This window comes from Heptranchias perlo, chromosome 6 (genome assembly GCF_035084215.1).
Source record: "Heptranchias perlo isolate sHepPer1 chromosome 6, sHepPer1.hap1, whole genome shotgun sequence".
Classification (NCBI taxonomy): domain Eukaryota; kingdom Metazoa; phylum Chordata; class Chondrichthyes; order Hexanchiformes; family Hexanchidae; genus Heptranchias; species Heptranchias perlo.
Window position 1 is genome coordinate 35,082,106 of NC_090330.1, and position 18,042 is coordinate 35,100,147.

An 18,042-nucleotide genomic window follows, 5' to 3' on the forward strand; every position below is an offset into this window, starting at 1 on the left:
CAAAGTACTGGCCTGGCAGCAATGCTTTATTCGGTTAATCTTTTGATCATTGATTTATTTCTACTGAATACATTTGTGAATTCTAATTCTTGCACTTAAATGGGAACTGTAGTACTATCTGGGTGATGTACTTAATGTATTCACTTCTTCCACTGCTACCCATAATGTGCCCAAGCAGTAGCTATGAATTGTGAACTTTAGAATTCAGAAAGAGTAAAACATACAACCTTTTTCCAAACCCTGAAGTTTCATTTGGGTGTTTGGTAATACACGGGTACTAGTGGTAAATTCTTTAGCAAAGTACTTAATTGACTTACTGGAAAGTGGAATAATTCTGCAGTTTGTCACAACTTCAGAAAGTACTAACCTGTTTAGTGGTTTTGTGCTCCAACTTGTTGGAAAGAATAACTTTACATAGAATTGGTAAGTCATATAAAGTATGCACAACCATGTGTGATCTGTGGTGCAGTAGTTACAGGAATATGTTCCTAAGCTAAGTATTTTGAAACTGGTAACAAGACAAATTGTGTGGTAGGTGGGGTGGCAGGAAAGGAGGAAGGGGCAGGCAGATGTGACTTTGGGCAACTTCCTTTGGTAACATAATTTTTTGCCATTTGTTCAAGGACTCCTTAGGTGAGAAACAGCTGATTAATACTGTAGCCAGCATCTTGAATTTGTGAATTTTAGTTGGTCTCTTTTTACTATCTTAATAAAGTAGGAATTCCAATTGACTGATTCACATATTGATGCTTAAATGTTGGTCATGTAATGATCGTGAATCCAAGCTCTGAATTAAAATTGCAATAGATTTATGCAATATATATTTGTTACTTGATACCAAATTATTAACATAAAAATGCTGCAATTGCAATGCAGCAAATGAAAGTGTCAAATACAATTTGGCAGATCTAGGGCAAAACTTGGATTTTGATGCATATTTGACTGTGAGCCTTTATTGAGATTGCAGGTGTAAACCTGAGTCCTCCCTCTCCACAAAGCATTGGAGATGCAAACTATTCCATCACCGAACTGTGGAGATCATATTTAATGCTGAACTGAAAATTTGAAATTTCAATTGTATGGAACAAAGTCATCAAATTTATGATTACATGTCTCTTTCAAAGTTATTGTTGTAATTGGACAGCTAAAAGATCCTGTGGTGTTTATTTACAAATCTTAAATGATATGCAGAATAGAATTGGTGGTAGTTTACACAGAAATCATCAAAAACCAGTTGATCCATTGAAGTGTGAAATCCCTGTTCATCTGTTTTTAGTCCCTGTGCTGCAAGCTGATGAGTTGTAGTGGAGCATTAGATCTTAACATTCTTAATTCAACGTCTTCAATGCGCTGTTGGAGTTGGGCCTCAAGACACACATTGTGGGAAAATCGTGGTGGACAATGTTGTCTAGAGACACTTCGTTGGTGTGCATCAACATCTGGTGACATTGGGTTATGCCAGCTGCATAGTTTTGACTGTTTAAAGTCTCATACATGGGTTTGAGTGGCAGCTTGTTTAATCCAGTTAAATGATTAACATTCTCCACTCCTATGTTGCATGTGAAATGTTGTTTGAGCTCTTCTATGTTTTCTTTTATTTTTTCCTTATTCATGATACATTTTTAAAAGGAAAAATTAATTGTTTAAAGTTGATGTTTGACCATCTTAAATTTAATGAGCATCAGTACCTTTTTTTCTCACCCCCATCATCTCCTTTTTGCTTTGATCCTTTCATTGGTTAAGCCTTATATTTACAGATCGACTGACCTACGTGTAATTTTTTCTATAATGCCTACTTCAAACACTGTGAAATGGAGTAGGCCTTCAAACATGACAACCATCTGTCACATTTTCTGCTTGTACCCTAAAAGACTTGAGTCCAGAGGATATCCAGTATTCTGTAGGACAACATTATGAAGAAACCCTGTATAATGCTTAGACCGCACCTTGTCTGGTGCTGTCTCTGCTAAAAACCGAGGAACAAGTCTTGAATTGTGGCCAAGTCTGTACCTCCTTTAATTTATTACAAGGAACTGCCCCAGAAATGCATCAGCCAACAGTGGGCACAAAGCTCTTGATCCAGGATCAAACATTTGACTTGATCAATGCAAGGGTGGCCCAGAGTTTAAACATAACTCTGGACTCCTTGTATATAGCTTCTTTAACCATCATTGTTGCTTGAATTGTGGCCAAGACTTAAGCTTCTTTGTTTTATTACAAGGAACTGCCCCAGAAATGCATCAGCCAATGGAGGGCACAAAGCTCTTGATTCAGGATCAAAAATTTGACTTGATCAACGCGATGGGTGGCCCAAAGTTTAAACATAACTCTGGAATGCTTGAACTCGACTTTAGCCATTGCTTCAAATCTCCCAAAGATCCCATTTTTCAGCACATGCGGGATTTGCCATGCTCATCTTTTGGAGAGATGTCGGGTGAATCTGGGCTGATGTGCAGCAGCAATATGGGGTATCGGCCAAAGTGCACAAGATCTTTCGGTTGTTGGATGCCTTTGCTGTCCTGTTACACACCAGTTGAGTTGCCGATTCCAGCTGTTTACCCGACGTGGGAAGACTATCAGCTAGGATACAAGTGGCGAACTACCTAACCTTCAGATTAAAAGGTTGGACTTGGTAGGATTGGTGGGTCTTCCAATAGGGTTCGGATTGCTTACTACCAAATCCACTCTGGTTTGTTTGCTCATAAATTGGCTTCACAGTTCCAGATTGTGGCTTATCCTTTGCACAGTAAAGACAAGTGGTAGACTGTTTAATCGTAGCAACAGGTTGCATTGGATGCCCTGGGCCCAAGACAACATTCTGTGGTCCAAGGATTCTTAACAGCTCTCTTGGCTGAAATTTTCACCTTTCTGTTTGAAACTGCAGCACCTGCTGTTTTAGATGCCCTTTGGTGGATAGGTGGAACAGCTTTAGGAGGCCTTGAAACACCTCCAACAGAATCGTCAGGGAATTCCTGGATGGCTCACAGATGAACTCCTCTGAGGATCGGTAATTCCTTTAGATAAATACCTTCATAATACAACTTTTGTGGTTCTGCCTGGAGCGTCAGGGTTATCTACCAATATTCAGCAATCGTTTTTGTCCAGGTCTAGGTTTGCAGATCTTCTGGATATTCTTGTGCAGCCTAATAAAAATTTAGATTGGAAGCTATTTACAACATTTTGCAGTCAATTTTAAAAAAGATTGTACACACAGACTGGTTTTGGAAACCTTCAACAAGCTGAACAATTGCATTTTTGTGGCATAATCTGATCACCTGAGGGATCATTAGTGGATACACTGATGCCTGAGATCTGCAGTCTTGTACCATCTCTGACAATTGAGCAAATTCTGCCATTTCAAGAAAGGAATGGGTTTTATGATACTCAAAAATGTCTCATTTTAGCATGAAGCACAATCCTTCAAAAGGTAAGGTTCAAGATGGTAATGCGCGGCCTTTCGGAGAGTGTATCAGGGCGACTGGCTGTTCAACCTCAAAAGTAGCTCCTTTCACATTTGGCTTCATAATCACAAATATTTCTGGTTCAGTTTTGGAGTTACAGTTACAAGAACAACTTACTCTCAAGCAATAGCTCCTAGAAGTGGCAAAAATGGGCCAATTAGGAGAATATCTGGGAACTTCATTTCCAGCTCTATTTGAGGAAGCTCTCTGTGACCATGAGTCTCACTATTCCAAGCTACCCACAACTTATCCTTGATCACTTGAAATGAAAAGATTATTCTGGAACAGATTACTGAAGTGTGAGATCAGAATTTAAAGTGTTGCAATCTTCCAAAGTACTGAAGCAGTAATATGTAATATTGCAGGGTATTTTCATATTAGACATTGTCTTGGTGTCCTATTTGAGACTGAACAGTTGGCCTTTAAACTTAGTCTCTCTTATATTATGCACTCTCTCGTTCACTCACACTAGCTAAATGTATTGTTCTCTCTCTCTCTCTCTCTCTCTCTCTCTCCCTCTCTTTCCCGTCCCCCCAACCCCCATTCCAAGTTACATCCTGTCAAAATTAATACTGGTCAATATTATTACATGGACAGAAATAAGTTACTAAAGCTTTATGATGTAGCACCTAGCTGAATGTTTTTCGGGGATTGAATCTACCTTTATTGCTGCAACTTATCTATCCTCCAGATCTACACGAACAATTCTAACCATCTTTAATCACTTGTGTTTTTTCTTAAATAATTTAATACTGAGGGACAGGTTTTCTAGTTGGTTTGAAAGCAAACTACAAAAGTGAAAAATACATTACAGGGTTAATTATGAATACATGACATTCTTACTATTTGAGGAAAGGGATTGAGTAACAGCCTCAACTGGGCAGTTAAGTGTTATATTAAGGATTTGGTTGTATAAAAATCCATGAAGTTACCTTCTGTAGAAGGCAGTCTCCTTTTTAGATAAAAGAATCGATCGTGTTTTTAAAAATAAGTTTGAGAGTAAAAACCATTTGTGGTACTGTTACTATCGAATAACAATCTTAAATGCACGTTGATCCATTTTCTTCAGTAAAAGTGTCTATCTTGATGTTTCAGATTTAGGTATTTTAACTTGATTACTGGTATGTTACCGTCCAAGCTATTCAGTACTAACTCCATTAAAACTGGAATTTATAAACATTTGCCCAAAGAGATTATAGAGGTAAATATGCTCTATAATCAGTTCAATTTCTTCCCCATATTTCTTTTGTGATTGCATACTTTAAAAAGCATAGGTAATTTTATTTCTCTACTGATGTATCCTGCACTGAGCTGTAGATCTACAGTTCCATTAATTTATATTTTAAGGATGGACAATTTAAGCAATCTGAAAAATTGAGCTCAGTTCAACAAGTTCTGTCGAGTATTATTTTTGGATCCTTATCTAGCTCATTGGGTTATGTTTAAGCTTGAATGAACTATAATGCATGTATTTTCAAGGTAGCAAAACCGTAACTGCCTGATTTTCTAATTAACGTGTAATCTTTGTATTTGTAACTGCATGCTAGCTTTGTTCTTGCTAGCTATAACTGCAATTCAAAAATATATTGTACAACTGGTGATTGTTATCCTCATGGGGCCTTTGGTAATTGGTACAGATTCTTTATTTCCAAGATATACAATGTGTATTTTCTATTAGTTAACAAATAAGTATGTTGAAGCGATCTTTAACATTTTCCATCATCGACAAAAGGTGGCTATTGTCTTGGTCACATTTTTGGCTATTCCACAAACGTACTTTCCAGAATTAAAGTTGCCTTCCATAGACTAAAGGCTTGTATATTGAGAATGTGTATAATAACACCATTTTTGATTTGCATATTAATTACCTTAAATCCAAAAATGTTAATTTGAAACAGAATTTTGAAATTAAATTCTATTGTCTTAAGTTATTAATGTCAGTGTATTTGACATTAATCAAGATATATAAGTTTGACCTAGTGATAAAACTTCGTCACTTGATAACCTCTGATCTGTGCTCAACATATATTGTAAACCAAGTACTGGACAGAATGATTTTTTTGAATTGCTCATTTTGTTTCTTTTGGTCATCAGAATGTAAAAAGATGAACTGTTCTTTGTTTTGGAAATATAGGAGCAGTTTTTAATATCTCGTGGCAATAATTGAAACTGCTGCAAAGAATTGTACTACCCTTTCCCAGTTGGCCGATGAAAAGCAGTTGCTGGGGTTCTGATATAATTGGAATACTAGAGGATTTTGCAAAATAAACAAACCATACACAGTGACTGTTCACACCTAAGTTAATGACGACTTGACTTGATATCGTCTTTCAAAAGCCGAGGATCACTTATTGTGCCAAAGGTAGTGCGGTACTATAAACATGCATCTGGGGAATGTTGTTGTTAGTATTTAATGTATGCGTTCTCATAATTTTGCGAGCATACAGTGTGCTTGTGCTCTAATTAAACGTAGACGCCATGTCTATAGCAGGAATACAAGCTGCTACCTGATCATTTTATTATCGATCTGATCCAAAAACTCTGCATAGAAGTAGTGAAGCTTCACACCATCTCCCTCGTATGGAACCCATGGAAGTTCATGTGCAGAATAAACCAGGGTTGTTAAGCTAGCATTAGGCTTTTCAAAATCTTGAGTAGTCTTTTGGTATCCCAGTGCAAATAATCTAGGTCTTTAAGTACAGGTTTGCAGTCCATACTCCTCATCCTCAATGTTATAAATCCTGATCTGTTCTTTTCCATTGTCTGAATGTACTCCTGCATAACACTGCATTAAACTGTCTATGGTTACCAAGCATACTGGTAAGTGCATATGAATTGTGGTAACTCTGTTATAGATTTAAAAGGAGTGCTCCTTGCATTGCTAATCATATTTAATTATCTAGTTTTGAAGTTAGCCTTTTCTTCTCCTTTCCCCCAACTGAATATTGGCCACACAGATAGCATTCTCGTAAACAGTGATATTTAATTGTACTACCACATAAACCATTTTTGAAGCAATATAGTAGTTTAACTTACCTAAAGTGACAGGTCAGTTGACAGCTAAAATTTCTGAAGTTCATTCTTGTACCAAATGATGGAATAATTTATAATGGCATAAGAACTGTCCATTGGGCAAAGAAAGTTAATACAAAATTGATATGTAGACAGCATATCACTGCTTTAATCAGTAAAGTGGTTTTTAATTTTAAGTTGAGTTCCTGGATGAGCAATATTCTAATTTTGTACTGCTCATTTTAAAGTTTTGAGTGGCCATATCAGATATGTAAAACTCGTTTCTTTTTTTCCCACCCTTGTTACTTTTATATCTACTGAGTTAATGTCCAGGACTGTGTGCAGGTAAGATCTGCACGTCCACTCTTTCATGGTGCTGATTCAAAAGAGAATGTTTCTGTAGAAAAACACTCTGAAGGTTAGCATAAGTCACTGGAAGTCTTGCAAAATTTGTGGAAGTATCTTTTTTTCTTGTAGTTTGCAAACATCTGAATTGCACCATTTCTGAACTGTATTTGGCCAATAATTTTTGTTTCTGGACTGATGCAAATACAGTCACTAGATGAATAGTGTAAAAGATATCAAAGTTTCTTCAGTTGTGCAGTACTTAAATTCTAAGTATTTTCCAATCCTTTTCTTGAAGTGTGAAACTTCTATTTGGATTCCATAACTCCTTGAATTCTGCGCTCTAATGGTAAAGAACAAAAATTTAATCCCTAAAGACTGAAAGGTAGTAAATGGCCACAACTTAGGAATTTCATCACAAATTGTAGATTGATTGAAGATTGGTGTGCCATGAAGTACTGATTTAAGGTTTTTTTTTTAAATATTAAAAACAAACTTGTTAGCTAACACCTCATTTGGTACCGGGTCTTCAATGAACAGTTTGTAATAATTTGCACTTGTACGTTTTTTCTGATTCCTGAGGTAGTCTAAGTTACTGTGCCAGTTTGCCACTTTAAACGTAGCATAATTGGAGACTAAACATTAACATTGAGAAAAATACCAAAAGCTGAAAATTGATAAAGGCAATTGATGACTATCAGATGTTGATATTTTGGGCATCCTTTCAGTTTTAATTTGTATTGAGTATGAACTAGTCATAAGGTGCATTTTGATTTTGGAAGTGCATTTTGATTTTGAGTCAAAATGCAGAAATGACTCATATGAATAACATGGTAATTCACATGGCGGAAGTGAACAGAGGATCCCCAAGTGAGAAAAGAAATAGCAATGCACAAGCCTAAAGTTTAGAATCTCTAAAATCTAAGCAGCAAGGGTGACTCTTGGACTTTTTTGGGAGGTGGAGGTGAATCATTACAATGGATGTTCATTATTTGGAATTTGAGCTAAATCCATGTTACCTTATCTTAAGTCTCTCAGATGCTCTAATTCAGAGAATTATCACATTTTTATCTTTCAAATTTCATAGCACAGATTGGCATGTTAAGGACCCTGGAACGAATATAATGTAGGAAGATGGATTGTAATCTCACCTTGAAGTTACAGGAGATTTACCAAATTTCAAGTAGTAAAATAAAATGAAGTAATCCATATAGTATGACGTAAAAATGAAGCCAGACTCGAGCAAAATGCAACGTTCTCCTTAAAAGACTTGAAGGAAAAGTACCGAGATAAATTTTAGAAGCTGTTAGTTCTTTGCAATGAAAGAAAATTTTCTAAAATGATTTTTATTGTTGTCAACTGCTTTTATAGCTGGTTAAGTAGTTTCAAACTTCTTACAGGTAATGGGCTTTAGACGAAGAAAACTGCACTTAACCTGAAACTACAAACTTTTCAGCAATAGAACTGTATATTGAGAGTCAACACATCTACCATTAGTACTCATTGCCATACTGCAGTGACTTATCTAAGACTGCTTTTATTCCATGAATTACATTGAAGAATTTGATCACCCATTCATATGAGGCCAGGAATAATGTCTTTGCTATGCTTTTGACAATAAAAGTGAAATTATGAAACATATCACTGTTTCATTTTTGGAGATGCCTGCTTTCCTAGAATTGTACTCAATCACTTCATTGAAACAGTTTTAAAACAGGAGTAATATGGTTATATGTTGGATGTTGCTTAAAAAGCTTAAGACCATTCATGTGTGGAACTAACAACGAGGGAAATTGTATTCAGTGATTTGGAAGAACCAACAGTGAACTGTTGGTGTGCCAGTGAGTGGTAACTGAATGGAATTCTACACCTGCAGAAACAATTCTTGAAATATAGTCTTTTGAATCATTTACTATGAAATCATATGCTTGTAAGTAGAAAGTGCAGCAGCACTAACGAATACCATTTCATAATAGAAATAGAGTGGGGGAGCTATCTGAATGGAAAGGAACATAACTATAAATAAAAAAATTGTGTGCACTTTTCCACAAACCTTCCCTTCTGTTGTCAAATTTTGCCATTATAAATTACTATGTACTAAGAAACTCCTATGTTCCAACAAACTCCACTTCCTTTGATTCCTAAATTGTTGTACGTTTTACTATTATAATATAAAAACCAAGTATAAAAAGCAGAACAGAATTTCTGATTTCAACATGAAGACTGAATTATATCTGCAGATCCTGGTGCAATTATAACCTACTGTATAGATCCACTTCACCTAAAGACTACACTTTGTCTTGACCCCCCCCCCCCCACTTGCGTGTCACCCATGGGAGATTAATTAATCAAAAACTATAAATGAGCATTTTATTCACAGTAATAAGGTACGTTGTGTTGATGTTTAAATTTATCACTTCATAAGCACAGTCATACCGTAAATACTTCTCTAAGAACCCTGAGAATTGTTTACATCTTCATGGGTTTATTTTAAAAGTGCAGTGTTTATTGAGTTATTCTTTGAGTGAGAGATGAATTAGGAGGTGGAAAGACCGCTGGAGCACAAGTTTTCAGACAAGTTACTGAGGAGCCGAAGGATCCCAGGGGGACTTCGGAGTTAACAAGCCGTCTGCCTGAATTGAGTGCAGTATTCCATATTCTGTATTTTTTCTGTATCTGTTGCTTCAGTACTCGTGTTTTAGCCAGTGGTACTACTGCTTTCCATTGGGTAACTGACATAGTCTTTTGGAAGTTAGGACAGGAGATACCCCATACAGAAATGTTTGAAAACAATCGTTCTAGAGGGTGCAAAAGCATAGGTGAGAAACTGCCTGTACTTATAGTTTTATATTTTATTTGTAGGAATGCTTCGTATCTGCTACCAAATGAGGCATTTTTTTTAGTTTAAATTTCCTTCAAAGAAAACGGAACAAACGTTGCAATAAATTGTTTTTGAATGTATCTATATTTTAGCACTAGAAAAGCAGTGTCTTGGTTCTAATTGAGAGCCTTTAATACAGATGCTGACTCGAAATTAACATTATTCTTAGGTGTATGTTTTGCATAATTTTTCTGTTCAGTTTCAAGATTTTTGCTTTCAGGCATGTCTGCTGTGGAAGGACACAATTTGCATCTTTTGCGTGATGCACAACAAGCTTGTAAGATGGTTCTACCTGGGGACAAATTATAGGTTTTAAGTAATTCTGATTGAATGAAATAAGCTAATAATCTTTGCTGTTAAGGAACTTGTAGCAAAAAAATGGCTAGGTTCCCTTTTCTGATGACTACCAAATCACAAAGTAAGCTCATTTTACCAGTGATGCACTTACTTTGCTTTCTTGGTAATATATTTTGTGGATCTGCTGAGATTCTGAAAATGCCTGAAGTAATACTGCTATAATACAAGTCCTGAATTACTTGTACTTCCTAGAACATACGGAGAATAGGCAGGCATGTATGAATTTGTTTGATTTGTAATATTTCATACTTTACATATTGATTTTCTATAATGTATCAAAATACAAGGATGTGAAACTAGTTTCGGTAATTGCTAAGTGCAAATACATTCAAATGTAATTACAGATGCTTTCATGAAAAAAAAAAGTCAGACATTGGGGGTAATTTTCAACTTGAGTGGTGCGAAAAACACGGAAGTTAAATTGAAGTCGATGGAAAGGAAAATTGGGTAGAATGTAGAACACGCTGCTGATCCACTACTGCTAGTTTTCCACCCCTGCTGAAGTTGAAAATTGCCCCCATTATTTGTTTCACAGAGGGTACATTATATAGAAGTGGGATATAATTGGATTTGAACCCTGCTTATTTTTTTTCTTCCTTCCCCAATATTCAGATTTTTAATTGTAGTCTTGGAAAGTTACTGGGGTGTTTTGGTAGCACAAATAGGGTATTTTGTGCTGTTAAAGGTAAGAAACTGAACGTACACAGATAATCTGTGCTGGTGGGTTGACCATGAAAATGTTTTTATTTTCAGAGAGAACAGGATATGAGGATGGGTGATATGGGTCCACGTGGAGGAATTGGCATGGGAGGTAGGGTTTTAATCCATGAAAACACCTCAAGTGTTAGACATCTGTTACTTGCACCTAGCAATGTTCTTTGGGACTGTACTGTTTGAAAGATGAAATTATTTTTTAAAATCTACATGTAAAGGTGTTAATGTTGCGGTCCGAACATTGTAAAGCTGCATCTAGTACATATACTTAAGCGTTTATAATGTGGAATTCAGCTTGTTAAAACCAATTGGTATTTCTAATGTACAAAATTTTGAACGTTACTGGATTGTACTATGGTGTACAATTGCACTTCATGCACTGTAAAACTAGTAGTCAAATAAATCATCCTCACGTTGAAATGCTTCACTGATGTATTGACAAATAAACTCTAATGTATTTACTTTGTTTTTACGCCATACTGTAGTTGACTGCTATTGTCATAAGGTGATAGCACTTTTGAATTTTAACAAGTCCTGTTTTCATTTTAGGTGCACCAAACTTTTATTCCTATTGTCAATATTTTTACTCGCTGATGTCTGACAGTCCTGAACCACTGTAAACTTCAAGCACTAGTGCCATCTATATAGTAGAGATAACTTTGTAAAACCTAATTGCACTGAATGGCAATGTCACGTTTTATGTTACAAGTTGCACCTTGTTTTGAATAGTGGTAAACCATTATCTTCAGTGATCTGAACGTCGTAAAGCTACATCTTGTGCATATACCGAAGAGACGATAATGTGGAATACAACCAATTAGTATTTCTAATGTACAAAATTTTGTACATAGACTGTAGTACGGCGCATAATTGCTCTTTGTGCACCGTGAAACTAGTAGTCAAATCAGCATCCTCGGGTTTATGTGCTTCACTGATGTGTTGACAAATAAACTCTAATGTATTTACATCGTTTTTAAGTCATACTGCAGTTGAATGCTTTTGTCATAAGGTAAAAGCACAACTCCTGTTCTCATTTAGCTTCAAGCTTTTATTCCTATTGTCAATATTTTTCAATTGATGTCTGGCAGTTCTGAAAAACTGTATAAAGTTCAATCAGCAGTATCGTACCATCTATATAATACTAACAATAACTTCTTTAAACATGATTGCATTGACTGGTTAAGTTGCATTGTTATGGTACAAGTCACACCTTTTTTAAAAGTTGTGATAAACCATTATCAGAATGTATGGGTCGAGGAGAATCTTACTTAAAGTTTGACATTCCAATTAAATTTGAGTAGCCATGGACAATCACAATTCTCAAGTTCGAACTTCTCATTAAAAGTCTAAACGTGCAATTTTTATTCAATTGTCATATTCAGTGATACATGGAGTACTTTGGCCATTAAGGTGCAACCTCGAGGCCGGAAAAAAAAAATTGGATTTATATAGCGCCTTTCACAACCTCAGGATGGGCCAAAGCACTTTATAGCCAATTAAGTACTTTTGACGTGTAGTCACTGTTGTAATGTGGGAAACGTGGCTTCCAATTTGTGCATCGCAAAGTCCCACAAACAGCAATGTGATTAATAATCCGATAATCAGTTTTTTAGTGATGCTGGTTGAGGGATAAATATTGGCTAGGACAATCTATCGCTGCAATTATATTACAGAAACTCTTCTAACTGATGTGGAGATGCCGGTGATGGACTGGGGTTGACAATTGTAAACAATTTTACAACACCAAGTTATAGTCCAACAATTCTAACTGAAGTGGTTCTGTAACATGCTGAAGCTGCCAGTACTTTGAAATTGTCCCTGCATACATGGTGGGGTGGCATCAGAGAAACAACTGTACATACATCATTTTTTTGGCTGTTGACTATCCCCAATGTTAGGGGTAAGTCTGTAAAGACTACAAATACAAAACAGCCGTCTTATCTTATAGGGGCACTGTAGCTCAAGGCTAGAAAAAGTGATGATCCATGGCATCTGTTGGAGTGTTGACCAATTGAAGTTGCTGACCAGCCACAAGCATGGCTATGGCGACAGTGTTAACCACATGCAATAATTTTAACAGAAAACACCGTGCACACAATACAAGTAAATGTACTTCACAAAAGTATATTTACTTCGCAAACATCTACCACCATCCAGTAACCAAGGAAGTAAAGCACTCACAGCGATAAAAAAATACCTCTGCTTTCACCTTGCCATTTTACTAATAAATGCACAAACGATTAAAGTACACATGCATATGCTGCACAAATGAGTATTGAGATCACATGCCCAATTACAATGTCTACTCACTTTTTATTTACTAATCAGAAATGTAATTAGCCACGTTTGGATTCCCAATGAGCAACATCTTGATTCCTAATGTAGCTAGTGGCTAACGTATTGGACAACACTGATCTATTGCCATTGGAGGTAGCTGTTTGTTGTAAGTGGCTGGGGAAAAATCACCACCCGGTGGTGCTCTATGGAATCTCATTCACATTACAGTATTGCTGTCTGAATTGGGGCTCCTTCTCGAAGCAATATTGTAATATAAATGCAGCTGTAGTATGGATTTCTGTGTATTCACTTTAAGTTCCCATAGGCTTAAGATTAAACTTATTGAATGACTAAATTGAAACTGGATTGAAAAAAGGTCATACTTGGGTTCACCTTGTATTCAGATTGACTAAGACTATTTTTATCCTAGAAATAAAATCAAGAAATTTTCTAACTGAATCGATACATGGTTTTGGAAGTGTTGAAACAGTAATTAACTGCCGAAACATTAGATGCTGGTATGGTTCAAAGCTAAAAGATAATCAACCATTATGTAACTGGAGTAATAAGATGTTTGTTCAATACATCTTAATGGGCCTCTAGTCACAGATGGTGTATCACCTATTGTCTCCCTCATGAACCTGTGTGTAGACTCAAAATATGGTTATCAAAGAGTAACCAAAACCTTTTTTATTGCATACATTCAGAGATGGCATTCTTTACATGTCTTATGATACAATCCTTGCCTTGTTTCAGTTTTTTGTTGAGAAAGGAACTTAACTCCCTACTGACTGGGTACTTCGAGATAGACTGAATTTGTACTAGCTGAGCTCAGAGGACTTTATCCTTAGAAATCTGCTCAATTTTATGGGCCTGACTAAATGTAGTAAAACTAATATACAGTTAGGAAGTGGGGCTTGGTTAATTCAGTTTCATTAATTCATCAGATGGATATTTAAAGGCTGTAAGTGAAATAAAATGAATTATTTTGGTGCAGTAGGAATATGTCCACAGCACAGAAGTTATCAAGAGTTCTTTTATTTGCCCTGTATTTTGTAACCACCCAAGGAAGTATGGCATGGCAAAGGCGCTATCCAAGCAAATGGTGTTTAAGTTAAGGCGTCGTACGTGATTGAGTGGCATGGGCTACTAAAATGAAACTTTACTTGGTGCTTGATACGGTCATTGTGCAAAATGGGAATGATTTGAACTTTGTAGGCTTGTCATCCCTTGCATTCTGTAGCTGCCCACCGCTTCCCTTGCCCTCACCAACCAGATGTACAAACATCACATCAACAAATGTACATTAAAGGGACATAATTGTAAAATGACTTGTATATTTTAATGACTGAACTTCAAAGTGGTTGAAGGGAGAGAATTCAAGCCTGTAGAAAAGATAAAATAAAACTCTGCATTGCTTTTATTTTTAATTCAAAACCTTTGTTTCAAGTCACCTTTCTGTGATTTAAGATTCTAGTATTAATTACTTGGAACTGAATAGTTAAGCATAGAGGTATGTTTATGTAAGTTAGAATTTTAATACAAACTTGAATAGGTAATACCTGTAAGGTAAATGTACCATATATATTTATTAATGTTTTGATAGTCCTTTTGCAATTTTTTTTATTGCTTGATTTAAATTGAAATCATTGGGTGACAAATCTATTAAAATGGGCAAACTAATACTAAAAATAGTTTTCAGTTGACTTACTCTGACAATGCAGCTTTTTACAGCTGATCATGTGAAGCAAAATATTACAGAATTTGCTGTGACCAATATTTTTCCAAAAAAAATTGTAGTTTTGCTTTACTTTAGGTTGTAGAAATGATGAGAAAATGCATGCTCAGTGTTGTCAACTCAATGTTCTCTTAGATTTATGTTGGTGCAAATCTAATTAAAAACCATATGCCCATGCCAGTAGAAATTTACACTTGGCTTGGGGAGAAAAGTTACAAGGGAGGTGATTAAAATCTCTGACTTGCCAGCCCTGGTCTTTATACATAACTGAATTCTTTGCCCAGTATAAGCAGTGGCAAAGATCTTCCAAATTAGTTAACTTATAATGTAGGATTGGAGATATTATGACTTGTGGCAAAGGAAAATGGATAAATTTACTTAAGCTGTTGAAAAATCTTCCAGATGAAATGAACAAGTTACCACAGTTTAGTTTGTAATAGTGAAAAAATAATTTTGCAGCTTGAGGAATACTTGGAAAAATTTATAAATACTTGGTGTTTGACCTCTCATTGTGAAGAGGTGTATCCTTGGACTATAATAGAATTATCTTGCCATTTGTTTTTCCAGTTTTAACTTTTAATTGTGATCCAAACATTTTACTTTTGTTGATACTTTAGTTTTTGTTGTGGAGAGCTTGTTTATGAAGCAAAGATGTTGGAAGAATGTTTGTTTTAAATATCTGTGTGTGTCTTGTCTGTCTATATGTGTGCATGTGTGTAAATATACTGTATAATTTGTACAGTCCCAAAGAACAATTTTTGTAGGCTGTTTCTTACTGAGGTAGCAGTTGCCTTGCATGGTCAGTCTATTAAGTAAGCATGTTTCTATATTTATTTTAATAAGTTTCGACAAATAGTCAATCCAATTAATTGCCTTGGAAACAAAATTAGATTTAGGCTAGATCTAAGTACCCACTATTTTGCATAGATGCGTATAGCCCGGCCCCTGCCGGCAGCCAAGGCCCTGCTCCACTTATGGGTATGAACATGAACAACCGTGGACCTATGCCTGTCGCTACAATGGGACCTGGCCCAGCCATTGGGCCAGAAGGAACTGCAAACCTCGGAACACCTATGCTGGGAGACAACAGTGGAACAATGGTAATGTATTAAACCACCTAATGTTTATTACCATTATATATTTTTTAAGTAACTTAAGTTATGTTTACACTAACACTCAGACTGGCATGATCTTTTATCAAAGCATTGCATACTTTGTGTAAATAAATATGATAGACATTTTCTAGTTTTCAGCACAAATACTTTATGGAAAGCAAACTTGGAAAATCAAAAAAGTAAAATAGCTGGATTGTGAAAACAACTCATTGTCACGGGTGTTTTTAGACATATGCTCAATTAGGAAGATGGGTGCCCTAATTGTAACTAAAAAAGATCAGAGTTTATACGTACATGCATGTGGTGAAGTAAATGAAAATTATAGAGCAAAGATAGCAATTGTAAACTGAGTTGGGGTGCATTGAAATTGGGCATTGTCAGAGTATAGCTGGTATAAATGATAGCACATGGGATATTCAGGCTGTAGGATTTCAGTTCATCAGATGAACATTGATTGTGAATTTCAGTCGGCAAGCATTTTCTTCTAGGATTAATTTTTCGTTTTTTGTAGTGATAATACTTAGAGTAATATTTAATGGAGTAAACATAGATTATGGCAATGACTACATTGTTACAGGACCATGGAGTAGGTCAAATTAAATCTAATGGCAAGAAATTACTGTCCTTTGTATATTCTGATGGACCTTGGGCAAGTTTGAATTTAGGTGAAGTTTTCTGTAGTACAATTTGGGACCAAAATTAGGTAAAATCCAAATGTCATCTTTGAAAAGGGCTTGTGTAACTCTAGGCATTCGCCCATATTATGTGATGCCTGCCATTGTACTTTACCCAAAACAAGCATGAAATTAAAACAATACTTTAAAGCATTTCAAGATTCCCAGTCCAAGTCACAAAACTTGTTAATGATGCTTCAAATTTTACTGTAAATACTTTAGATTCTGCAAGGTGCCAAGCTATCTGAAAGTGTAAATATATCTTTTGGATATTAAACTCACATTCATACAAAAACATTGTTTGCATCTTCACACTTGTGCAAAGCTGAAGTTTACCAGGGCTAGAATTTAAACCTTGAGTAATACATTGCAATACTAAAATGGAAAACTGAGAATTCCATAAGCATTTTGGTATTCATATCTCCAATCAGTTCTCGGCAGTTTTTGGGTATATTGTATTTCAAAGCAATACCCTGTATACTAATATGTTTGGTTATGCTGGAGATAATGGAATAAGAGGAAATTCTAGCCGTTTCTCATCAAAATTGAAAGCTTAAATTGTTAGTTAGTTTGAATCTGGCATTCAAGTTGCCTTCAAATATAAGAAAATACAGATGAAAGGTGAAATGAATACTTCAAAAGTGGGTGCAGCCCATGACAGTGTGCCAATTTAAAAAGGTTATATGTATTTACATCAGAAGCTGTTAAAATTTGTAAAGGAATATTAACAAGTACGGGTGTTGCATTTCAAATTCTAGAACTTGTGTACTGTGGCTGGCACCTTTTTTTGGATTTTGATCTGGGGCTAGAATCTACATCTGAGCACATGGAGGAAGTGCCAGCTCCAATATCTGGAACTGGTCTTCTGTAATGGAGACTAGTTTCACAAATGGGAAATGGGGATAGAAGTGAATATCCTTGCAAGCTGAAAACATTACCAGTATCTTCCTCTTTCAATGATCTTATCTTCCATTTTAGTTTAACTGTTCTTCCATTTTAGTTTTTAACTGTTCTTCCATTTTAGTTTAACTGTTCTTAACTTTTTAAAGTCTTTTTTGACAGTTCCTTGTTGGTACATGCACAGATTTAATTTAAAAAGTCCCCTCTTCCCACTCAGAACTGAACTACTGGCCAGAAGAAAAGTTGATTTCATAATTGTTAAAATTGCTGAGAGGACAGGATTGTTACAGGTGACAGGTTGGCAATACTGTTTTGTTGCATGAATCAGTAGCAAACATCCACTCTTACCTGTGTTAGCATACTCTACATTTGGTCACAGATAAACAACCTGAAAGATGGGTTTTGTTTATTTTGATTGGACTACATTTGCTGCTTATTGTTGCAAATGGGAACCAAATTGATATTTTCCTTCAGCGTCTACATAAATAAACAACATATGTATATGCTGGGAGTTAGTTTTACTGTGTGTGATCTAAACATATATGTATAGTGAGAAAAAAGCGCGCTA

General features: G+C 35.8%; 1 protein-coding gene across 4 annotated transcripts in view; it reads left to right on the forward strand.

The window, feature by feature from the left end:
* Positions 1-18,042, forward strand: part of LOC137322894 (paraspeckle component 1-like) — a 127,622-nt gene that overhangs the window by 25,085 nt on the left and 84,495 nt on the right. For all 4 annotated transcript variants that reach the window (XR_010963250.1, XM_067986098.1, XM_067986096.1 and 1 more), the window contains 2 exons: positions 10,810-10,867; positions 15,713-15,885. Coding sequence is in view for 3 of the 4 variants with exons in the window: in XM_067986098.1 (XP_067842199.1) it covers positions 10,810-10,867; positions 15,713-15,885 (231 nt within the window). In the remaining variant the exon portion in view is untranslated. The remainder of the gene's footprint in view (positions 1-10,809; positions 10,868-15,712; positions 15,886-18,042) is intronic.